General features: G+C 44.3%; 2 protein-coding genes across 4 annotated transcripts; one reads left to right on the forward strand and one right to left on the reverse strand.

Annotated features, from left to right (window-relative positions):
- Positions 1 to 332: 332 nt before the first annotated feature.
- Positions 333 to 6,425, reverse strand: LOC123102493 (uncharacterized). 3 transcript variants are annotated; one of them, XR_006448972.1, is made up of 11 exons: positions 4,644 to 6,425; positions 4,424 to 4,531; positions 4,229 to 4,319; positions 3,543 to 3,661; positions 3,210 to 3,419; positions 2,364 to 2,633; positions 2,115 to 2,244; positions 1,883 to 2,016; positions 1,131 to 1,520; positions 688 to 768; positions 333 to 581 (listed from the first exon to the last, which is right to left on the reverse strand). XR_006448972.1 is itself a non-coding variant. In XM_044523877.1 (10 exons), the coding sequence occupies exons 1-10, from the start codon at positions 6,192 to 6,194 to the stop codon at positions 495 to 497; spliced, it is 2,781 nt and encodes a 926-aa protein (XP_044379812.1). In that variant the 5' UTR covers positions 6,195 to 6,425; the 3' UTR covers positions 333 to 494. The 3 variants fall into 3 exon arrangements, 1 of the variants encoding a protein (XP_044379812.1); XR_006448971.1 differs by having other exon boundaries at positions 528 to 581; positions 1,127 to 1,520; XM_044523877.1 differs by lacking the exon at positions 1,131 to 1,520.
- A 4,839-nt stretch (positions 6,426 to 11,264) lies between these two features.
- LOC123101241 (uncharacterized) lies at positions 11,265 to 13,656 on the forward strand. Its single transcript, XM_044522780.1, has 6 exons — positions 11,265 to 11,357; positions 11,435 to 11,872; positions 11,957 to 12,255; positions 12,334 to 12,598; positions 12,718 to 13,276; positions 13,364 to 13,656. Exons 1-6 carry the CDS (start codon positions 11,265 to 11,267, stop codon positions 13,654 to 13,656), a joined length of 1,947 nt encoding a protein of 648 aa, XP_044378715.1.
- The last annotated feature ends 12,155 nt before the right edge of the window (positions 13,657 to 25,811 follow it).

A 25,811-nucleotide genomic window follows, 5' to 3' on the forward strand; every position in this document is an offset into this window, starting at 1 on the left:
CTCAAACACGCATCCAAATGAGCGTCATCTTGTATCAAGATGACGCCAGATACAAACAAAGGCCGATGGGCCATAAACAGACAACGGAAGCCTAGAGCCTACCTTAACAAAGAAAACTCAGAGAAAGGAAATAAAAACAGCCTACAGTGGATTCCTGATGGTGATGCATCAAAATCATTTCTCTCAGCTAGCCATTATCAACATTATGGCTTAAGAGAAAACGGCGTGGTGCCATTAAATGTGACATTAGAAGTCAAGACATGCACCACTCATCAGTTCCAACTTCCAAAGAAAAATACCAGAAAACCCTTCTTTCGAGTTAAGAACACACAGAACAATTTATACCATCTCTGAAGAATTTATCTGTATTCAATGTCAGAGTGACCAAGCGAAACAGCATCAAAATGGTGGCAATGAAACAAAAAAAAAACTGGGTCCAGAGTTGGCTCTGATCGTCAGACAGAGGTTTGCATTCTGCAAAGCTATACAACAGTCTACTTGATGACCTCGAAAAATAGAACTTCAGGCTGGAGCTTGCAGTCCTTGAAACGTTCTAGCAAATGCTCCCAACTATCTTCTCTCTGCATGGAGGAAGTTCACACCAACAAATCAGCAAGTTAAGAATAAAATGGCTACAAGAAAGAATACAGGGCCTTGATCAACACCCAGGAGTCACGAGTAACTTACCTCGACAGTCTCGAAGCCATATATGACCCACTTGTCCTCGTCTCGAGCAAAGCAGACGTAGCGGTCATCAGCATAGCAGATCTGCAAGAGTTTGGATTGCAAGGTAGCATAAGATGGATGCTAAATTGCACTGCATTTGCAAAGAGTGACTATGCTTCCATATGTAAGCAGGCAAATTAAGTAACCAGAGCATTAAACCAACCTTGCAATAGGCATGTACTAATACTCAAAGCAACAGAAGAGTAAACACACACACACACACACAGAGAGAGAGAGAGAGAGAGAGAGAAGTGTGCAGATAAAAGGTTACTCCAGCAGATGTTCTGCAACCACTCCATGTGATTTGATGAGGCCATTTCCTATTCGCTATAAAGGGAAGGAAAATAATGCAAAATATACTTGTGAGAGCAGCAGACTTTAAAAGGTCTAACCAGTTTACCTACATATGATACTTCTTCAACCGTTCAATCAATGGAACGTTTATAAAAAGAACTCAGCGACATAAGGATCACACAAGCTATTGATTCTTGCTGAAATTCTTCTGTCGAGTCTTCTAAATATCTTGATATAAGTGAAGTAGGCAGGAAAAAATATGCCACAGATAGGACCATTCAAAAACTTGCAAATATCTCTCCAACTCCAAGTACGAACCAACTCAGATATGATGTATCATAGTTTAAACCTTCTATCCACTTCTTTAGAAATAGCAGCAAAATGCCTTGTCAATATAACCTAGGCAATTTGAACCAAGTGACAACGCCATTTAACCATGATCCGTTTTGTTCCACAAAAATAAGAACCTTGCTTCAGTCTTAGAACAATACCAACTTGGCCTCCAGTAACAGTCAAGGAACAGTAAATAATTAGCAACACAACTTATAAAAGGTCATGAAAACGTCAACCAATACAAATAGCTCATTGCTTTTTCTCATTTCAGGATTACCTTAACATGAGAATTACTCCCTCCTTTCCTAAATATCTGTCTTTTTAGAGATTTCAAATGGACTATAACATACGGATGTATATAGACTTATTTTAGAGTGTAGATTCACTCATTTTGCTCCGTATGTAGTCACTTGTTGAAATCTCTAGAAAGACAAATATTTAGGAACGGAGGGAGTAAATGATAAAAGTATTTGTTCAGCTCCATTAACAATTCAATTTAGGAAAATAGAATAGTTTGCTGTGCACGTACCATGGAGGTGACAGCATACATAGCTGCAGAATGAGCACTTCTGCAAAAGAACTCAGTGTCAAGGGGAGACGTGATGCCAGCCAGAACTTCAGATAGTGCGTCCTGGCTTTCACTGCCACCCAGCCAGTTCAAAACTGCCAACATGATGAATATTTGTTGGTGTAAACTACTGCAAGCTATGATGTATGAATAAAATAAAAGCCAACTTATAATTTGAGACAAGTAGCATTACCTATTGTAAAGAAGTGTGGTGTGTTTGAAAGAAAGAGATCAATATTCTGCAGACTTCCACAATGGTCGCATTTGTTGTCCTCGCGAAACTGTTCATCCAATAGAACCGGAAGCTCTGCAAAGGACTTGATCTGTACAAGGACAATTAAAACCTCTTGTCAATATTTCCTACTTTCTAGAATACTCTTGCGCCAATATCCACCTATACAATGTTTGCTAGGAAGGAAGAAAACTATTGCATACAGCATACCTTTGCTGTTTGAGGTGAACCGACATCAAGTTTATGGAAAAGTGTGGTATACAGGTATTCACCGGAAGACTTCCCACACCTACAGCTGATTTGAGCATCGAATTTGATCCCAAAAAGATAATGTGTTGGGCATATGCAATCTCCGCACGTGACTGAGTTCACTACATGTCTCTTGGTCCCCTTGTTTTCTCTAAAACGCGAACAAGTTTCTGACATATGCAATTCAATGAGAATTGTGGCCACAATCTCAGAAGCAAACGTTTTCCCAACCTGCAGAATTGATTCACCAGGAATTCAGGATTACTAATTGCGTGCATGATCATATAGGACAGACGCAGAATGCAGTTGTTTTTAGGACAATACTTTACACACAACGTAAAAGAAACACAACAGCGATGCAAAACACAACAGAGCTTATAATAACAACATACTCCCTCAGTAAAGAAATATAAGAGCGTTATCTAAACGCATTATATTTCTTTACGAAACGCTCTTATATTTCTTTAGGGAGTACCTAAATTCGCTCATTCTGGTGCATATACTTGGTATCAATATTCAGCATGCATAAAATACAGTAAATAACAAGAAAAAAGAAGTTAATTCTGGTATGAACTAGGACTGTTTCCCTCTGGAGTGTAAGATACCACATCTATGTTTTGTTCAAAACAGTTGCAGACCTCCAAAATGACCACAAAGTAAGAAATGGACACATGCAAATAAAATAAATTGAAGGTAGCATCAGCACCGAACTGGTTTACATACTCTGCTTTCACGTTGTAATCTAACTTCAATTAATTTTTGTTTAAACGGTCTTGCAAATATAAGCAATGGTGATTAAGGTCTAACCTTTTCATAAAAAGTGCTGTAATCAACAACTCTGCAGAGAAGAGTCTTCATGCAAGTCAGTACAACATCGGTTAAGTGGTGGTCGTTTTTCTCCCAAGAAGACAAGATTTCATAAAATTGCTGTGCAATGCAGGGATTTTCAACTGACGGTATCCATACAAGTGGACCCATCAGAAGTTTATCTCTGAAATGCCTCAGATTGCACAATGACTGCACACATACAAAGGAAATTATAGGCTGGTCTTTCAGATTGCCCGATGACAGGAAGACATACATAGGAAATTATAGGCTGGTTGTTAAAAGATCACATGACCAGATGCGAGTGTCTCTTACCTGTATGATTACACTCAAGATAGACAATTCTTTATCAGCATTGTTCTTGTTGGAAACAGTAAGGCTTTGTTGAGAACTGGAGGTGCTTGTCATTTCCTTGACAGATTGGCCAGAAGTTCCTGTATTATGAAATTGTAAGAAGTATTAGTGACATAACAGAGCATATTTTATATTGTAAGAACTGAGAGCATGCAACAACATATTTGCTAATTCAAAAAAGTATTTTCCAAGAGGTTAGACTGAATGGAGATTTTCCTTTGGAACTGAGTGCAAAGTGGCCTATAGGAAAAGAGGACATCCTAAGGATTCAAATCCTACATACCAGATAACTTCTAATAGAATATTACACTGTAAAAAAACCTCTAACATAGTGCTCCATCCGTCCCAAAATAAGTGTCTCAACCTTAGTACAACTTTGTACTGTATTAAAGTTAGTACAAAGTTAAGACACTTAATTTGGAACGGAGGGAGCAGTACTCAAAATTCCCAAGGATGGAAATACTAATAAACTACATAGAAATTCCTCTGAATCAAGGAGGCATAAAACAAGCAGACTAGGGCAATGCCAGGTTTAGATCGCTGAGATATAACTTAATTATTTGCTTTGACAGCAGAAGAACAAAAGGCTGCTGGAAAAATCAATGTGACATGAGTTAACAGAAATTCATTGGGCAGCAGGAATTTACCACATATAATATCAATATTGGCATCAGCAAATCCAATACGCCTACTACCAGGATGATTTAGATAAAAAGGAATCCGTTTCTTCAATTCTATCTGCAAAGATGGTTATCAGTTAGCAGTAGCACACAATATGGGCAGTTGAGCCAACAATGGGCATATATAACTATAAAAACTAATCACTGCAGATGTTAACAGACCCATTGGTATGATCTCGCAAGGGGAAGAATGATTTCACGATAGTCCACAACAGTAACTTCAAGAAACTTTAGCCACAATTTCTCTATTCCAGAACAGCACTCCTGAAACTGCAATGAACAAGCAAGCCAATCATTAGTCTGATAAACATCACTATCAGCAGAACAGTGAACTAAGGAAGAATGCTAAATTGAAACCATGCCATATGTAGAAGTCCTAGACCTCAGTGCTAAGTGTATCTTTAGGCAACATCCTCAGCTTCTCCCTGATGCTCCCAAGGATCTCAGATCCTTCTCTGCATTTCCTTTGTCGCATTTCAGCGAAGGGCTCTGCCTGTATTCCAACAGATGGTGAAAGCAGCAAGCATTCAAACATATCCTGCACCCTTGGTAAAAGGAAGGTGTCAGACTGGCGGCTGAGAGCTATCCCAACCAACGAGTGATCATCCTGTGATGTATTTTCCCAATATTCTGGATCTATAAGTGACTGCAGCTTCCCCCAGAGCTCATCTCGGTGCTTGCTGCACGTGTGTTGCCAGAGCGAACTAGTGTCCGGAAACTTCTTCCCATCACAACGGGAATTGAGGCAAATCCAGAAACTCCATGACTCCTGATTCTTGAGAAAGCGTGTTGCATCAGATATGGTCTTTGCTGCCGACTTGTCGATTCCATCATAGTGCGCATGCAGCGTGTCAACCGTCACTGATACGACATGTTGGCCCTGCGGTGCATTGTTCATAGAGGACCAGTATAGTGCAGCCACAACTATGATCTGCTTGAGCAAGACACGGAGCTGCTTCTTGACATAAGATACTCTGGCATCAGAATCTGCCCCAGGAGCAGCCATGGGAGATATGTCATCCCAATTGGGGTCATTCGGCGTCTCGATGCGAAGTGCCCGGCGGCACTCTCGCTCCGCAGCATCAAAGTTATCCAGGACGAACAAGAGCTTGGCGTGGAACAAGGCAACCATGAGCGAGCGGTCGAAGTTTTGTGCCGCTTGAGACACGGTGGTGAGCGCGCGGCGCAGAAGCTGCTTCTTGTCCATTGCCGGATCGAGGGCACGGACTGGTGCCAAGTCGATGTACGCGCGGAGTAGCTGGGCGCGCGGCGAGTAGGGGTAGGTCTCGGCGAGAAGCTTTGCACGCTCTCGCGCTTCATCGGCGGCAGGCCCGCCGAGATTGCTGGCGTCCAGCAACTTGGCGGCCTCCAATGGCAGAATCCTGTGGTTGATTTTTTCCGCGAAGCGCTCCATGGCGATGCTGGCGCTCTTCACGGCGTCGCGCTTTCTCCCCTTCATGCTCGAGTCCCCGCTCATGTCGTACACCACGCTGTACAGCGCCGGGTCGGCTTGGTCGTTGTTCGCGACCGTGTCGAGCATGCGGAGAAACTCCTTCTGCGCGTCCTCGAAGCGACGGCAGTGGACGAGCGCCACGGCGTGGTCGGCGTTGGTGACGACGCAGTTGGGGGCGAGACGCGCAGCGGCGGAGAAGGCGTCGAGGGCGGCGTGGCGGTGGTACTTCTCCAGCGCGGACGCGTTCTCGTCGCCGTCTTCGTCGTCGCCGTGGGCGCCCGTGTCGTTCCGCGCCACGAGGGCGGCGTGGCGGTGGATCAATCCGGCGAGGTTGAGAGCGACCGCGGAGCCCGGGTGCACGGCGGCGAGCACTACGGCGCGGGCCAGCGCAGCCTCGTGCTCACCGTCGGAGTAGAGGCTTAGAACCTCCCGGGCCTCGTTGCGAATGGAGGCGGCCTCCGCGGCCTCGTGGTTCGCCATCGCGAGGGCGCTCGGAGAAGTTGCCCGACTGGCCGTGGAAACGCGGGGAGATGCGCGCGAGCTGTTCGCCGAATTGCCGCAGAGCGGGAGCGGGAGGGGGAGCGTGGCGGAGGGCTTGAGGCCTAGAGTTTGGGTGGAGGAGGCAATTTGCGGGCGGAAACGGGAGGGATGGTGGAATGTGGGATCGAGGAGGCGGTGGTTTTGGGTTTGGTGAGGCGTAGAGGGGAGGACCGGTGGAGGAGGAGGTATTTATATTCAGCCTGGGGAGGAAGACGGTGGTGGAAAGGGTGGTGGACTTGACTTGGAAGACCAGACCGCCAAGAGTGCGCAACTCGTGGAATTTTTTTCAAAAGTATCATGTTTTTTGTAGCAATTTCGGAAACTATAGTGTAGAATGAGAAAAATGCAAAACTAGTAGCCCGTCGGCCAGGGGTGGGCCGAAAAGGGGCTTTTCGGCCAGGGCATGGCCGAAGTAGGCTTTTCGGCCGCGCTTGGGCCGAAAACGCGCTGTCGGCTGGGGCCCGACCGAAAATAGTAGCTTCGGCTGCTGGGAGGCCGAACTGGGCCGTTTTCGGCCCACAGGTGACCGAAGCAGAGCTTTTCGGCCAAGCTACGGCCGAAAAGGTGCGGATAAGCCCCGCCGACGCCAGCGCTCTGTTCTTTCCTGTTCTTCTTCGTTTCTCTTTCTCTCTCTCAGTTCTTCTCTACCTCGCCCCCCCCCCCCCCCGCGCCGATCTCCTCCATTTGCCACTCATTTGCAAATCCAACCCACAGAATCGGTAGATCATCGCAATCTCCACCGGCCTATGGTGTTATTTTTTGCTATGGGATAGTTTTTGATGTGTTTGGGGAGGAGTAGCCATGGTGGGGAGGAGGAGCCATGGTGGAGAGGAGGACGGGTAGTAGGTGGTGGTGACTAGTAGAAGCTGCTGCAGAGGAGGAGGTGGTGAGGAGGAGGAGCAGGTTAGGGGCTGACCGGAGTTGAACCTCCGGTCGTCGGGGGCGGCGTTGTCGTTCTCCGGTGGTGCAAGAAGCGTACACACACTTCGAAGGTATAATCACGGCCTCACAAATATTATGTAAATTGTATAGTTTAGTTAGTGTATATAAGTCATATTGTGAATTTTAGTGTCAATAAATTTTTGGAGGCATTTTAGCGCATAGTTCGTGTAGCGGATAATATTAGTGTTCGTTGTGAATTGCAGTGTTAATATAATTTTGGAGGCATTTTAGCGCATAGTTCGTGTAGCGGATAATATTAGTGTTCGTTGTGAATTTTAGTGTTAATATAATTTTGGAGGCATTTTAGCGCATAGTTCGTGTAGCGGATAATATTAGTGTATATTGTGAATTTTAGTGTTAATATATTTTTGGAGGCATTTTAGCGCATAGTCCGTGTAGCGGATAATATTAGTGTATATTGTGATTAATGAGAAGATGGCAATGTCTGACAGGTGAAAATGTCTGAATCAGTAAATCTGAATGTTTACTACGGCGCTGGTAATGTTCGATATAATGAGTTGGGGGTTGATCTTAGCGAGTTTAAAAATGGCGTCATGACACTAGCTGACCCGGACAGACTAGACATTAGACAGTTGAAGTACTGATTGACAACTAGTTTCGGTCTGGATCCTGAAGTATGTTCTGTCAGTATTCATGCATTGTGGACCAAATCATGTAAAAATGTCAAGTGGGAGTTGATGCCGGTAGATAGGAGCCAGCATTGGTTGTCCCTGTTAAGACGCTGTCGAGACCGAAGAATCCACCCATATGCACTTGTGCAACCTGTGCCGAAGGAGGATACCGTAGAACTCCACAGGGGGTATGAACCCGGCCAAGGCAGTGAAGTGGCTAACGAGATTGTTTTATCCGGGTCACAACCACAAGATGTGGATGCTAGCCAACCCCAGAAAGAGTCAGACTACGTGCCACACAATGTTTGTGGTCCTGATACTGGGCAGAGCAGCCAGTCGATAATATTAGCTGGTTCAGGTTTTGCTGATGGGGATGAGGAAGGGGATGAAATGCAGAGGGTGATGGAGGAAGAGGACGAGGATGGATTGGTGGAGGAACTGGATTCTGAAAATTCTGAGGATGAAGTTGAGGTACCGATTCCTTCTGCATGGGAGCAGGACATATCCACCGGCCTTACGGTGAACGATGGCCATGAGACTCCATGGCAGTATAATCTGAACCAAGTACAAATAGGGGCTATGTTTGATACAAAGAAAAAATTGAAGTATGCGGTGATAAAGTGGGCTATGTCTACGCAGAGGGTTTTTAAGACACACATATCAAGTCCAACAAACTATACCGTGAAATGTGTTGAAAAAGGTTGTCCAGGGAAGGTGCACGGGCACGTGCCGAAGTACGACATCCACTGGGTTGTCACCATTGTCATCCCACATAATTGTGTGAGGAAGAACCTGCTGGTGAAGCATCCGAACCTGACTTCAAGTCTCATTGCGCAACTCATGTATACTGAGATAGTTGAGAAGAAAGATATGGAAGCAAAACACATCCAGACAGCAGTGAAGGTCAGATGGAAGTATGTCATTCCTTATGGGAAGGCTTGGAGGGCTAAGCAGAAGGCTATGGAGGAAAGGTTTGGGACGTTCTTCGACTCATATGATAATGTTGTCCGTCTCCTGGGCATACTGAAGGAGAGGAATCCCGGCACTTATGTGAACGTACAACACATGAGGTTGCTGAGTATACCAGATTTCAAGGTGTTGAAACGAGTGTTCTTCTCTTTTGGTATGTGCATCGAAGCTTTCCAGCATTGTCCTCCTGTTCTGTTTGTGGATGGTACATTCCTGACCGGTCAGTATAGAGGGCAAATCCTGACTGCTATTGGTGTGGACGGGAACAATCAAATCATCCCACTTGCCATGGCATTTGTGGAGGGTGAGAACTTTCTCAGCTGGGTATGGTTCTTCCGGCAAGTGAAAATTGCCATTGTGAAGGACCGACCAAACGTGTGTGTCATTCATGACAGACATGCTGGTATATTGAAGGCCGTGAAGACACTTCGTAATCCAACAGATGACGAACGAACACCTTGGAGGGACTTGCAGAGCCGGTGGTGCATGCGCCATCTTGGGGCTAATTTTTTCTCACAGTTCAAGAACAAGCGGTTGATGAACTTGTTCAAAAAATTATGCAAGCAGAGCCAGCAGCGCAAATACGAATTTATTTGGTCAAAACTAGATGAGTTTACTAAGAAGCAGGTCCGTGCGAGGAAGAAAATGGAAGAAGATCAAGTTAAATTAGCAGCACTCATCGCGGAGCTAGAGGAGCCAGTAGGTCTTTGTGACTTGCCATGAATTGACCCTCCTAATACTACGAGAAAGAAGGGAAGGGCAATAAAGAATTTTTCTGAGTGGATAGAGAAAGAGCCTCCAGTGAATTGGTCTTTGCTGCATGACACACATGGAGCTAGGTATGGCCACATGACAACCAATCTTGCAGAGGTGTATAACTTTGTGCTGAGAGGGAACAGAGCATTGCCACTCACAGCTATTGTGGAGGCTGTATTCCATGGCACTTTGAGATATTTCAGAGAAAGGCACGAGTTAGCACAGAAGCATATTGAAGATAATCAGAACACACCTTATTGTAGCCGTGTCATGGAATACATGGCAAAGAAGATAGAGAAAGCAAAGAAGCACACTGTCAGACTCATAGGGAATCAAGAAAGGAGGTATGAGGTTCAGCTTCCTACCGATGGTTTTGGTTCTGGAAATGAGGTGAAGACACACGAGGTAAAAATTGGAACGGAATTTTATCCAACGTGTGAGTGTACATGCAACAAACCGAAGTTGTTGCACCTACCTTGCTCTCATGTGTTGGCTGCCTGTGGGCAGATTGAGTTGGATGCTATCTCCTTCGTGTCCCCATACTATTTAAAAGAGGCAGTGCTCAACACGTGGACAGGCGAGATGACAGGGTTTAGAGTCGTCGGCAATTTCAACAAGGTAAACGACGGTGAGAGAGTATATATCCCGCATCCAGACCTTCGGCGAACAAGTAGGGGCAGACGGAAGGCCCGTCGCATCCGGAACGATATGGACCAGTCTGAAGCTGGTGGAGCAACCAGGCAATGTTTGTTATGCGCGGCTTATGGGCATAGGATGAAATATTGTCCCGACCTGAACAAAGATGGTGCTTCCGCATCGACGAGTGCTTCCACATCGACGGCTGCGACAACAAGAGGAAGAGGCGGACGTGGTCGTGGCAGTCGAGGCCGAAGGGGCGGACGAGGAAGAAATAACTCACAAGCTATATAATGTGTCATAGTGGGTTTTAATATGTCAGGACTATGTTTTAATTTGTAATATGTCAGGACTATGTTTTAATTTGTAATATGTCAGATCTATGTTTTAATTTGTAATATGTCAGGACTTTGTTTTAATATGTAAATCCTCATGGACTATGTTTTAATTCGTACTATGTCAGGACTATGTTTTAATTTGTAATATGTCAGATCTATGTTTTTATTTGCGCCTGAGATTTGTTGTTTGAATTGCAGATATGTCTTTGTATCCGTTGCTTAATGGCAACATCGACAGAAAGCACCGGGGCGCCCTATTGGAAGCGGGCAACAACTTAGACGTGTTGGTCACTCGTACCCCAAAGACTAACTGGCTGATACACGATTCATGGGTTGATAGGTATGTGTGCATATAATGGAGTCCATATAATGACTTACTATGTTTTACATACTTTTTATAGCCGCTAACAATATTTTTATTTTGTAGGTTAAGTTGGGCTGGACTTCTACCCTTGGCACGGCTGGTTCAGGGTACATTGGATGAGTGGATTGATGGTCCGGACTTAGATGAGGCAGGTGAACCAGTGCAGTTACACAAGAGGCAAGTGAGACGTTTCTCTTACGACAAGTCACTCCTTACCTGCTTAGTAGATAGATGGAGGCCAGAGACACATACGTTTCACTTCCCATGGGGAGAGATGGCGCCTACTTTACAGGATGTGTCGTACTTGTTGGGATTACCTCTGGCCGGTGCTGCCATAGGTCCCTTAGAGGCAGAATCAGGGTGGCAAACAGCGATGCAGACCCGTTTTTTGGCTGCGGTCCCGACTGCTAGGGCCATAGACAACGATCCTCATGGACCTCTTTTTAGATGGTTGAGCCAGTTTCAGGTAACCATCACGGCCACGTAAACAAATGTTGTTTTTTAGTTGCCCGATTTTCATACAATTATTACGTTTCTATGTAGATTGTCTCGTTAGGACATCCCAATGTTGAGTTGTCGGAGGCACAGATTGACCGGTCCTTAGAGGCATATATTCTTTGGCTGTTCGGCAAGACGATGTTTACGGAGAACCACGTGACCACTGTCGATGCACGACTCATCGGTATTGCACGAGAGATAGCTGACGCACGTTGCCCCGCGGATATTCTACAGAGGAGTTTTGGTTCTGCTGTGTTAGCGGCTACGTACAGAGGCCTGTGCAAAGCTTGCTTGTTGAAGTCTAGAAAATCTGGTGTTGTTGGATGTCCATTATTGTTGCTGCTCTGGTCATACGAGAGATTCCCTATTGGACGACCCTATGTCTACATTGATAAACCTTTTGGTTTGGAGGACTTAGCTGGGGCTTATGTGCCTGCTATCGGCGACTTACCTACTATGGGTTCTGTTTGGGCACGGCGAGAGGTACATTTATATTAAGTAACAATTAATTTAATTATTTTTTGCCATTCATTAGTATTACTAATGCTTATTTGTTGTCATGCACAGAGACAGTTTGCACATAGTCAGGTTAGGGGATGCTACCCGTCCTTCACGGCGCAGTTTGATAGTTTGCATGAGGATCAAGTTATCTGGGAGCCATACTCGGCTGAGGCTATATCATCGAGGTACCCAGTTGGGATTTCTGGATTGTGCACTAGAGATCGGCATTTTTGGATGACCAAGGCCAAGTTGGTGTTCGATGTGACGGTTGAGGAGATGTCTCTTCATAGAGTAATGAGACAGTTCGGTCTATATCAAGAGCCTGAGATTCCAAAAATTCCACAGTTGCCAGAGCACGTGCACAAGTAAGTACTAATACTATTTTAGTTGTCAGCTATACATTCATAATATACCTAATTCTGTATCGCGCATGTCAATATCAGGGACAGTCGCCTAGGAGGAAACAAGTCCATGGATTACTGGCTTAAGAGCATTACCCCTTACGTTGACGAATGGACTACCGCTGCGACAAATACCTGGGGTGAGGGTCGGGCCTTTAACTGGCAAATGTTCGGGTTGTATCTGCAGCGTTACCGGCATACAACAAGGATCTACTTGGTTCCATCAGCTGCTCCTGATCAGATCGAAGCCCCTCTCACCAGCGATATGTACCCAACTGCCTCTGTTGTGGGAACCAGACACCACGCGGTAAATGCCTTGGTTCTTATATGTTGAGTCTTTTGTTAATCTGGACATATTCGTTTGGGTGTCTATTCGTGGTGTCTATCATACAACGAGGATATAATTGGTTAACTCTTCATCTACAGGGTGACTTGACAGTACAGGCGCGAGAGGAGGTTTCCGCTTTAATGCGGCGCTTTCAGAGGGGAGAAACTATCCCACCGCGAGAGGGCGTCTCATGGTTGAGGCGTCTTGATGACAAGCTACGGGGGATTTACGCTGCTGTTACGTGTAGACGGTCTTCGGATGTTGCACTTCCTCCTCCAGCACATCGTCCGCCACGTCCCTCTGTACAGCATTCAGAACCACGATCCTCTGTGCAACGTTCACAACCACGACCTTCTGTGCACCGTGCAGAACCTCATCCTTCACAGCCAGGGAGCTCTTCCAGGCATGAGCCACCTCCTTCACAGCCAGGGAGCTCTTCCTGGCATGAGCCACCTCCTTCACAGCCAGGGAGCTCTTCCTGGCATGAGCCACCTCCTTCACAGCCAGGGAGCTCTTCCTGGAATGAGCCACCTCCTTCACAGCCAGGGAGCTCTTCCTGGAATGAGCCACCTCCTTCACAGCCAGGGAGCTCTTACTGGCATCAGCCACCTCCTTCACAGCCAGGGAGCTCTTACTGGCATCAGCAGATGGAACTAGGTAACCCTACTCACTACATTCTTTTGAACAGAGTAGTAATCGTTCATGCATTTGTATCAATTTTACAAGTTTTTTACTTTACCGCAGGCGGCAACCTGTCGCAACCGTTCATGCATTCAGAGCAGTCACCCATCCTTAGTGGTGGTGCTGATTACTTTGAGGGCGACCGCGAGGATGATGACCATGCTACAAACATTTATGGCTTCTCGCAGACAGTGTTTCACACTCCACCACCACCACCGACGCAGGAGACACAGACCGTGACAGACGAGGTTAACTATGGTCGTGGTTATCGCGATCCTCGTCCACCGCCTCAGCGCTTATCGCCTTCCGGTCCTCGCCCGAGGAAGACCCAGACTCGTCGCCGTCCCCCGCAGTGATATGCTTATTATCTATGTATGACTCATTATCTATGTTAGTTTCAGACTATTCGCATATGCTTATTATCTATGTATGACTCATTATCTATGTTACTATCGCACTTCCTTCTATCTGATCAGGAGACATATATTGTTTTATGTATGCGAGAGACATATTACTATTAATTCGCATTCTTATTCCAGTTACATTTCCAAATAGATTACAACCGATAATTAAGATACAAGTACATCTGAATTAAACGGTGCGGCTGAACTTGTGCAATACATCTTACATACTACAAAATGAAATTCAGATAGAACATAATGCCCTACAATAATACAATACAAACTGGAATACATCTTACATACTACATGAAGTCATCATCGTCATCCTCTGTTGATGCAGCCCTCTTGCCCTTCGACGATGCGGTCCTCTTGCCCTCCGTCGATGCAGAACTCTTGCCCTTGCTGGATGCAGAACTCTTGACCTTGCTGGATGCAGAACTCTTGCCCTTCGAGGATGCAGAAGTCTTGCCTTTGGACGATGCAGAACTCTTGCCCTTTGACGATGCAGAACCCGGAAGCGGCGGCATGAAGACATCTTCGTCGTCCTCGCTCTCCTCAGTCCATAAAAATGTATTCTTTGCTGCAGTCCTTCTGAAAGTTTCACTCTTCGGCTCCACTACCTTCTTCCACCTTTCATGCAACCTAAGAAGTTCTTGACGTACCTCCTCATAGGTCCTTTCAGGCCACCCAGACCTACGTAATTGGTGAGCCAACTCATTCATTATGGTGTCACTACCGGTGAGTTCGTCCCATGGAACTATCCTATTGTCCATCCTGAAATCGGTAACTAGACTCAGAAGAGTGCTGCTCATCCCAGGGTGAAAACTACGATCGAATGGATAATGGGACATCTCGACTACACTACACTGGAATGCTTATCCACCTTCGCCTGAAGGGGGTTTTATAGATACAGAGGAGAAAATAAGGCGGGAAAGAGTTGGCGGGAAACGGGTGGCGGGAAGGGGTTGGCGGGAAACGGGTGGCGGGAACATATGGCGGGAAACGGGTGGCGGGAAGGGGTTGGCGGGAACATATGGCGGGAAGGGTTGGCGGGAACATATGGCGGGAAACGGGTGGCGGGAAGGGGTTGGCGGGAAACGGGTGGCGGGAAGGGGTGGCGGGAACATTTCAGCACGAGCCATGCAACTTCGGCCTACATGAGACCGAAGTAGTACTTTTCGGCCTAGACTAGACCAAGAAGTCTATTTCGGCCTAGCTTTGGCCGAAATGCTCCACTTCGGCCTAATGATGGCCGAAATCACCTACTTCGGCCTAATGATGGCCGAAATCACCTATTTCGGCCTAGCTTTGGCCGAAAAGCCCTTCTTCGGCCTAGCTTTGGCCGAAATGCCCTACTTCGGCCAGAGGATGGCCGACGGGCTACTAGTTGTGGTTTTTTTGCATTACGTCATATACTTTCCGAAAATGCTATAAAATCTATCACAGTTTTGAAAAAAATCCCAACTCGTGGGGGAACGAAGCCGTAGTACGAAGCGGAAATTTGTCCGGTTCTGTGATGTAACGGTGGATCGCGAGCCGTTCGCTGCTATTTCAAGATTGGTGCTAGCGATTGCTGTATAAGTTGAAAACATTTTATATTTGCTATACATGTGAAATACTATTGACTGTTCTGACTTATACACTGTCCTCTTTCTTTACGATAGTACCTGGGTCCTCTGTTTTCTTGTCAATATGAGGATGAAAATATCTACTCCCCGTTGTTCATATCCATTCCCCCGCATCCTCTATTCTTTCTCCCTTATTCTCCATTGCTCAACTTTTTCTTCTTCTATTTCAAGGTTTTCTTTCCTTCTTCTTTTGCTAGATTTCGGCATGTTGCTTCCACTCCGTTCATTCTAGATGAACTATTTGACCATCGTTTATGCTTGTATAGTTCGTTCAACAGATTGAAAATAGAAACACTGGAAGTATTTCATCGCCGTTACAGATCTGTCATATCAAGCAAGAACAAGTTAAAGCTAAAGCACACAGGTATGGGTATACTATGAATCATCGTTTTATTCTTAATATTTTTTCCTTCTTAATCATAAATAACTGGTGGTTATAGAGGAAGCACTACATTGTGGAATGGAGGGAGTATTATATTATGTATGAACCAGCCTTTGAAAGCATAATTAGTCAGGAGTGTATATATTTCAATTACATTTTTATCTTATTTCACTTATTTTTTTGTGTAATATATGTTTTCACATGTCTAAATGTGCTACCTGCATGATTTCACATTTCTTAACTAATTTCAGTAGAATGTATGAATATACTTGTATTTCACATTTTTGCATTGTGTACTATAACTTTCACATATCACTGTGCTATCTGCCTGATTTATAATTTCAAACTAATTTTGGTGTGATTTTAATTTTGTCGGTATGGATGTTGATAATGGATGTAAGAATGGTAGCTTCCTGGATCTGCTAAATATGGTAGAAGACCGACAAACTTAGTTCACATCAAGGTATGGTTTAGCTTAATAGATACTCCATCCATCCCAAAATCCTTGTCTTAGATTTGTCTATATAGAGATGTACCAAGTCACATTTTAGTATTAGATACATCCATATTTAGACAAATCTAAGACAAGAATTTTGGAACATAGGGAGTATTTGTTATTTTAGTTTAATCCAACTTACAACATACTTTGTTAATCCGGATATGAATACTAAATGAATTATATGTTCTTTCAAAATATAGCATTGTTGATACTCAGATTGCTGAAGAAAGCTCCAGAAAAAAACAATCTGAAGATTTTTCAGATGCAAGAGACGTTCTTTCTCAACAAAATCTTAAGTATGGAACAAGTGTATTTGTATTGATATTATTAGTCTAAGTAGAATGACTTACATAAAAATATTATATTGAAAGGATTGATTTCGACGAATACAACGATGAGCTTGAAGAAGTTCAACCTAAATTTGGAACAAATAATGGTACTCAAGAAAAGGTTAATGGTGAAAAAACTACTCTGATGAAGATTACTTATTTTTAGCATATAAAGTTGATGAAGAAGAAGGCACTGTAAATCTGGAAGATAATAGGTATAATTTTCTAAATATAATCATTATAAAATTTACTACCTACGGATTGATATTATTTTAGTACTTTGGTAAATGGAGATATTAAAGAAGGTGTAACATCCCAAATTTTCAATTTGGAATGTTATACATTAGATCATCATGCATATCATATTTTATTTTGCATTTTGGTTGATCCTAGAAATTCTACACAACTCAATGACCCACGGAGAGAGTTGGGGATTTCGTTATTTTCATATTTGAGTTCTCTCAAATTTTGAGAATAGGATCATTTGATTTTTTTTTATCATCAATTATTTCTACTACAAAAATATGAGAGAGGGAATAAAATGACTTTCCCAAAATAAAGAAATATTAAGGATTTAATAATAAAATCAAATAAGATTTTATTTCGGAATTTTTTGGTGTTTTATTTGAATTTAGGAAAAAAAAGTGTGTTTTTCAAAATTGCATTTAGGGCCCAAATAAATGTTCACGTTGTGCAGCTTGATTTTAGAAACCCGTGAAAATTTATTTCGGAATTTTTGGAGTCCGTTTAGTGTTTCTTTTTATTTTTCTTCCGAGCGGAATAAAAAATGAACCGACTTCAGGCCGTACCCGAGCGGGACACCGCCCGGGGGCAGCCTTTAAATAGCGCCGCCCCGAGCTGCCCCAGCTCATCAGCCCCGCCTCGATCCGTGCACGCCGCCGGAGCCGCCGCCGACGATCCCGCCGCCCGAGGTTCGTCGCGCCTCGTTTTCCGTGCCGAAAAAAAGAGAAAAAAAATTCGGCGTTTGTCGTTTTTCTTTTTCTCTGATTAAATCCGCGATTTTTCTGATCGCGATTCCTGATCCGATTTTCGTTTTAGTTTAAATTTTCGCTCGTTTATCAGAATCAGGCGATTCAAGCGCCTAGGGATTCGTCTTGAAACCCTCTATCCGTTTAACCAACTTAAACAAGTTTTTGTTACTGTAAAATTTGCCCTAGATCCAGATTAGTAGAACGAAGTTGTTTTCTTTCGCCGTTTGTTTTTCGTTGCTTCGTTAGATTTGATTCTTTTTGCAAACCGGAGTTCTTAAGTTGAACCTTCTGGTTAGATCTCTTATTTGAGTTTTACCTGTGCATTATATGAGTACTTATTGTATGCTTGTTTGTCTGTGATAGAATACCCGGAGTGCGCCGCCTGTTACTTCGAATCGTTAGGTTTCACGGATCATCAGCAAGGCAAGTAACACTTTGATCATACCTTTTCTACTACCCAGTTTTATTGCATTAGATCAATCCTCACACATTGCATGATTAGGATCTAATTAAATTGTGGGATGGGAAGTAGATGAGGTAGTACCTATTACCTGTTTATTATCAAACCTTTGGGAGTTACTTCTACGTTTGCTTATTATGCCATGCTATGCTAGTAGACGTGGATTGGGTGAGTGAAATCCCTGACAGATGTGAGATTGTTAATTAATGGTTTATCTAAGGTGGCAACTTAAACACACATCTGGGTGGATTGAGGCACCTGGGTATTCCAGACTTGTCTGTTTTCTTTTGGACCGCCACCCAGGCTCAAAGGGATCATGAGACTATTCATACTAGAAACTTCCGTGTGCAGCCACAAGCTATTATGGGCTCTAGCATAGTTGACTAAGTCGTGCGAACTCTTACAGTGCTAGACTAGCAGATGTAGGGGATGTAGGTGGTACGGTCTATCCATCGTAAGGTGCTAGCACTTCTGAAAGACTGTGTCTCGGTCATCCGTCTTCTCAAACACCATGTAGTGCGAGAAACCAAACGGAGGCGATCGAGTCTTGTGGGGAAAAGTGCGCAAACCTCTGCAGAGTGTAATAAACTAATCATGGTTAGCCGTGTCCCCGGTTTATGGACATCTTGAGTATCTAGTACTTGGATTTTCATGTGAATCTCAACATGTTACTCTAAATTAATTTTGTTGGGTTTTGTTTAATGATGATGCTTAATTGGGATTGAGAATGCTGTCAACCATTCTCAATGTTTAACAACTACCATGATAGTTAAATAAATTTATTCCTTTGAAGTAGGGAAAAATTGGCTTTACGCAAAACTGTAACCATAGAGATTTCCACCAGCCAAATATGCATATAGTATAGCTGTTTCATTCCATTACTCTCTATGTGTTACCTTGCCAGCATAATTCATGTGCTGACCCGTTTCGGGCTGCAACGTTAATGTTGCAGCCTTTTCAGACGACGATTAAGGAGTTTTTAGGTCGTGGTTCTATACTCAGTGATGCCATTGGAGTTGATGGACTCACTTATCTTCCAAGCCTTCCGCTGTTATCGTTATTAGATGGCCTTAAGCCATACTTATTGTAATAAGTTCTCTTTTGAGACACTCGATGTAATAAGTGTGTGATTGCTACTCTGTTATAAATCCTCCGAGTACTATGTGGTGTCAGCATTACTGATCCAGGGATGACACCGGAGCACAGAGATCAGACTGTTTGAGGTCTGGTCGCTACAGAGATGGTATCAGAGCACACGCTGACTGTAGGACACGACCACTAAGCACAAGACCTAGATCACTATTCACTCTCTTCTCTTCTGACCTCTCGTCTTTTCTACTCTTTAGGATGGCGGATGCAAGGAACAAGTTCACACAACCGGATGAAGATACACCCTTTGGACGTCACTTGAAGGAAGTCACTAGATACCTGAACATAGGAGTACCAAGCTTCACGGGAACCTACAACGCCACTTCACCTGAAGAAGAGCGTTGGATGATTCAAGTTCAAGTTCCAGGAAGGACGTTCATGCCAGTCACTGAGCCCATAGAGTTTTCTTTTGATGCACCAACTTGGAGTCTAGGAAAGAGCATGGCAGCTCACATCGCCATGGGACGCATTGGAGAAGTCTACCGCAAGGATCTCAAGGATACTATCTACCAGATTTGTGGGTGCCGAGATGAACACTGGGAGATGATCAGCACCAGGAAGGATAGATCAATCGCAGCTTTTATCCAGGAGTTAAACCAGCACATTCGACGACAGGAGAACCAGATGTGCACCGACATGATAGATCTGAAGAAGGCAAAGACTAGAATCAAGGAACTGGAGGAAGAACTCAAGGCTACACATGAAGATTATGAAGAGGAAATTGAAGTATTGGTGGAGAAGAATGACGACCTGATCAAGAAGATTGGAATATTTATGGGAGACCCTATGCCAGTAGATGAAGACGAAGAACCCAAGGAAATTAGCCCGGAAGACTACATCATCATCGACGGCACCGACACAGAAGCAGATAGTAGCGATGATGACTATGTTGATGAAGCTGAAGCAGATATCATGGAGTCAACGACCGTAGAATATTTCTAGTAGACCACCTCATCAGTAGTAGTAGTCCACCATGTAAATAGTAGTCCGAGCACTTTTGTGATAGATAGATCGATTGTATGCCTTTGTTTGATTGAATGAAGTGAATTGTTTGCTTTTGCCTCATGTGCATATGTGTAGTGTTTTCTCTTTAGACCCCCTCTATTCTTATATCTCATCTTTTCTAAACCCTCAGATGCCTCTGAGACGTGACCCCGGATTTGCCTTTCCACCGGAGCTCACCCAGTTGATCCAGCAGCAGAACACATTGATGCAGTTGCTAGTCCAGAATCAGAATCAGGGGAACAACAACAACAACCCACCACCACCACCTGTTGACCACTTAGCCCGTTTTCTTAGGCTGAATCCGCCGGTGTTTTCCAGTAGCACCGAGCCGATAGTAGCAGACGATTGGCTCCGCAAGACAGCTAGGGAGTTGACCACAGCAAGATGCACAGATGCGGAGAAGGTGAAGTTTGCCGCACATCAACTAGAAGGACCCGCAGCATCATGGTGGGAGAATTTCACAGCCACTTTCCCTGTCGACATTATCACATGGGACCAGTTTCAGCAGGCTTTTCGTACTGCACACGTTTCAGCAGGAGCTATGGCCATGAAGAAGCGTGAGTTTCGCAACTTGCGCCAAGGAGGAAGGACAGTTGGCCAGTATGTGGAGGAATTTAGTAAGCTAGCACGTTATGCCCCAGATGACGTCGCTACGGATGCAGCTAAGCAGGAGAAGTTTCTAGAAGGACTGAATGATGAGTTGAGCATGCAGTTGATGGTAGCCACCTTCAACAACTACCAAGAGTTGGTAGATCGTGCTCTTATGATTGAAGGGAAGCAGCAGCAAATTGAGAATCGCAAGAGGAAGTATGGACAAGGAAAGTATAATTCAGGAGCTCAGCAGAAGCCACGTTTTACCCCTAGACCGGGAGGACATTTTCAGCATACTCATGGAGTAGGTAGCTCGCACAATCACAATGGCACCAAGAATGGTAATGGCAATGGAGGAAGCAACGGCCAGAACCGCACCAACCCCTCAACCCCAGCCAAGAAGGACCTGATGGGGTTATGTACCCAGGGTAGGGTCACGGACCTGTCCCAAGTAACTTACCCTAGGACATCCCTAGAAGAGGTCGCCTTCCAGTCGACCAACGAGGACTCACTCGACCAACGAGGACACACTCGACTGGCCTGAAGGACTCGACCACGAAGACGCACTCGACCACCAGGAGGTCAAGAGGCACTCTGCACCGCAACGGTCTGTAATTAAGTAGACTTTATGATAGTAAAGGCACTTTATGTGGGGCGTTACCAGTAACGCCCCAGACTTAACTCACCTTAAACCTTCTCCTACGTGGGCTGGCTGGGGTCCTGGCGCACTCTATATAAGCCACCCCCCTCCACAGGCAGAAGGGTTCGGCACCTTGTAATCCATACATTCATAATCCACTCGACCGCCTCTGGGCTCCGAGATGTAGGGCTGTTACTTCCTCCGAGAAGGGCCTGAACTCGTACATCCTTTGTGCTTACAACCTCTCCATAGCTAGGACCTTGCCTCTCAATACCTACCCCCCACTCTACTATCAGGCTTAGAACCACGACAGGACCTAAACCAAGTCACTTGCTTTAAGTGTCAGAAGACCGGACATTATGCCAATGAATGTCCTGAAGGCCAAAATGGCAATGGAAGTTCTGGGAAGAAGCCGAACCCTTTTAACAGGGGACAGGTGAACCACGTTAGCGTGGAGGAGGTTGAAGCTCAGCCTGATGCAGTAATAGGTAAGTTTTTGGTTAAGTCATTTACTGCACTCGTTCTTTTTGATACTGATGCATCGCATTCTTACATCTCAAGGGTATTTGTGGATAAGTATAACCTACCAACCCAAGCCCTTAGGTCACCCATGTTAGTAACCTCGCCCGGAGCAGAGTATGTGGCTAGTCTATGGTGTGATCGGTTACCATTAAGGATTGGTGACTATGTTTTTCCCTCAGACCTAATAGTATTGGAATCTCAAGGATTGGATGTGATATTAGGCATGGATTGGTTATCAAAGTATGAAGGGAATATTGAATGTGCTAGTAAGTCAATTTTGCTTACCACCCCAGAAGGGAGAAGGATCAAGTATGTATCCCGACATGTGCCAAAGAGGACTCAAGTAAATTGCCTAACAGGAGTTGTGCAGGAGGAAGTGCCAGTGGTAAGGGATTTCCCTGATATATTTCCAGAGGAGTTGCCAGGCATGCCACTGGATAGAGATATTGAGTTTTTGATTGAGCTATTGCCAGGCACAGGTCCAATATCAAAGAGACCATATAGGATGCCAGCAAAGGATTTGGTGGAAATTAAGAAGCAGATTAAGGAGTTACTGGATAAGGGATATATTCGCCCAAGTTCTTCGCCTTGGGGATCGCCAGTACTTCTAGTGGAGAAGAAAGATGGATCGTTAAGGATGGTTGTTGATTATCAAGGATTGAATGAAGTAACAATCAAGAACAAGTACCCACTACCAATGATCAACGATCTGTTTGATCGATTGCAAGGAGCTAAGGTATTTTCCAAGATCGATCTGCGATCAGGATACCACCAGTTGAAGATTCGAGAACAGGATATTCCGAAGACAGCTTTTACCACCAGGTATGGGCTGTACGAGTATACCATTATGTCATTTGGTCTGACTAACGCACCTGCCTATTTTATGAACATGATGAACAAAGTGTTTATGGAGTTTTTGGATAAGTTCATCGTAGTGTTCATTGATGATATCCTGGTTTATTCGAAGAATGAAGAGGAGCATAAGGAGCATTTGCATTTGGTACTTGGAAAGCTCAGAGAACATCAATTATATGCCAAGTTCAACAAATGTGAGTTTTGGTTGAAGGAAGTAGGATTCCTCGGACACGTTATATCAGGAGAAGGTATAGCAGTAGATCCCGCTAAAGTTGAAACCGTGACCAAGTGGGAAGCCCCAACAACAGTTGGAGAGATCCAAAGTTTTCTTGGACTCGCAGGATACTACCGGAGATTTATTGAGAATTTCTCAAAGATTGTGAAGCCTACGACTGAGTTGTTGAAGAAGGATACCAAGTTCATATGGACAGAGGAATGTGAGGCTAGTTTCCAGGAGTTGAAGAAACGCTTAGTTACCTCACCAGTATTGATTTTGCTAGACCAGACCAAGGATTATGAGGTGTATTGCGACGCTTCACGTCGAGGACTTGGAGCAGTGCTTATGCAGGAAGGGAGAGTTGTTTCATATGCCTCAAGACAACTGAAGCCTCATGAGTTGAATTATGCTACACATGATTTGGAGTTAGCAGCCGTAGTGCATGCATTGAAGACATGGAGACATTTCCTCATTGGAAATCATTGTGAGGTGTACACGGATCATAAGAGTTTGAAATACATCTTCACAAAGAAGGAGTTAAATCTCAGACAAAGGAGATGGTTGGAGCTTATCAAGGATTATGATATGAGATTGCATTACCACCCCGGAAAGGCTAATGTAGTAGCAGCCGCATTAAGCCGTAAGAGCCATGTCAATACATTAATGACGGGAGGAATACCAAGGGAGTTAGCCGAAAATCTTCGTGAACTATGTTTGGAAATAGTTCCGAGAGGTTATGTAGCAGCATTGGAGATTCAGTCAACTTTGATGGATAAAATCAGGGAAGCTCAGAAAGCTGACAAAGAGATTGCCGCTATAAAGGAGAAACTGAGCAAAGGAAAAGCTAAAGGATTTCATGAGGATGAGCACGACACCTTATGGTTTGAAGATCGTGTTTATGTGCCCAATGACCCGGAGATCAGGAAGTTGATTTTGCAAGAGGCACATGACTCACCATATTCAATTCACCCAGGAAATACCAAGATGTATCTGGATTTGAAGGATATTTTTTGGTGGACCGGAATGAAGAAGGATATAGCGGAGTATGTAGCAGTTTGTGATGTATGTCAGAGAGTAAAGGCAGAGCATCAGAAGCCAGCAGGATTGTTACAACCATTGCCGATACCCGAATGGAAGTGGGATAAGCTAGGCATGGATTTTATCACGGGATTGCCCAGGACTCATTCAGGCTATGACTTGATTTGGGTTGTAGTTGATCAATTGACGAAAGTAGCTCATTTCATCCCAGTAAAGACCACTTACACCAGTGCTAAGTTGGCAAAGATATACATGACCAGGATCGTATGTTTGCATGGAGTTCCAAGGAGTATCGTATTGGATAGAGGAACCCAGTTTACCTCAAAGTTCTGGAAGCAGTTGCACGAAACTTTGGGTACCAGGCTAGAATTCAGTACAGCTTTTCATCCACAGACAGATGGACAGACCGAGAGAGTCAATCAGATTTTGGAGGATATGCTGAGAGCTTGTGCGCTAGAATATGGATCTAGTTGGGACGATAATTTGCCATATGCAGAGTTTTCTTACAACAACAGTTACCAAACCAGTTTGAAGATGGCCCCTTTCGAAGCTTTGTACGGAAGAAGGTGCAGGACACCGTTGTCATGGGACGAAGTTGGAGACCGCCAGTTGTTTGGTCCTGACTTGATTAAATAGTCTGAACAAAAGGTGAAGTTCATTCGCGATAGGCTCAAGGTAGCCCAGTCCAGACAGGAGAGTTATGCGGATTCTAAACGGAAGGAGACAGTTTACGAAGTTGGAGATAGAGCTTATCTTCGAGTATCTCCACTTCGGGGAACAAAGCGTTTTGGAGTTAAAGGGAAGTTAGCACCATGATTTGTAGGACCATACCGAGTTTTGGAGGGTATGGGAGAAGTGGCCTACAAGTTGGAATTGCCCGAAGGATTGTCAGGAGTACATGATGTGTTCCACGTTTCCCAGTTGAAGAAGTGTCACGCGGAGATGGCTGACATACCATTGAGAGACACAGTACCTTTGGAAACTATTCAGTTGGATAACGATTTGACCTATGAGGAGAAACCAGTCAAGATTCTCGAGTTAGCCAACCGAGTTACCCGCAGCAAGGTTATCAAGTTTTGCAAGGTTCAGCGGAGCCACCACACGGAGGATGAAGCCACCTGGGAGCGAGAGGAAGACTTGCTCAAAGACCACCCTCACCTATTTTCTAGCCAACCCGAATCTCGAGGGCGAGATTCATCTTAAGGGGGGGTAGGTTTGTAACATCCCAAATTTTCAATTTGGAATGTTATACATTAGATCATCATGCATATCATATTTTATTTTGCATTTTGGTTGATCCTAGAAATTCTACGCAACTCAGTGACCACGGAGAGAGTTGGGGATTTCATTATTTTCATATTTGAGTTCTCTCAAATTTTGAGAATAGGATCATTTGATTTTATTTATTTTATCATCAATTATTTCTACTACAAAAATATGAGAGAGGGAATAAAATGACTTTCCCAAAATAAAGAAATATTGAGGATTTAAAAATAAAATCAAATAAGATTTTATTTCGGAGTTTTTTGGTGTTTTATTTGAATTTAGGAAAAAAAGTGCGTTTTTCAAAATTGCATTTAGGGCCCAAATAAATGTTCACCTTGTGCGGCTTGATTTTAGAAGCCCGTGAAAATTTATTTCGGAATTTTAGGAGTCCGTTTAGTATTTCTTTTTATTTTTTTTCTGAGCGGAATAAAAAAATGAACCGACTTCGGGCCGTACCCGAGCGGGACACCGCCCGGGGGCAGCCTTTAAATAGCGCCGCCCCGAGCCGCCCCAGCCCATCAGCCCCGCCTCGATCCG

This window comes from Triticum aestivum, chromosome 5A, assembly GCF_018294505.1.
Source record: "Triticum aestivum cultivar Chinese Spring chromosome 5A, IWGSC CS RefSeq v2.1, whole genome shotgun sequence".
NCBI lineage: Eukaryota > Viridiplantae > Streptophyta > Magnoliopsida > Poales > Poaceae > Triticum > Triticum aestivum.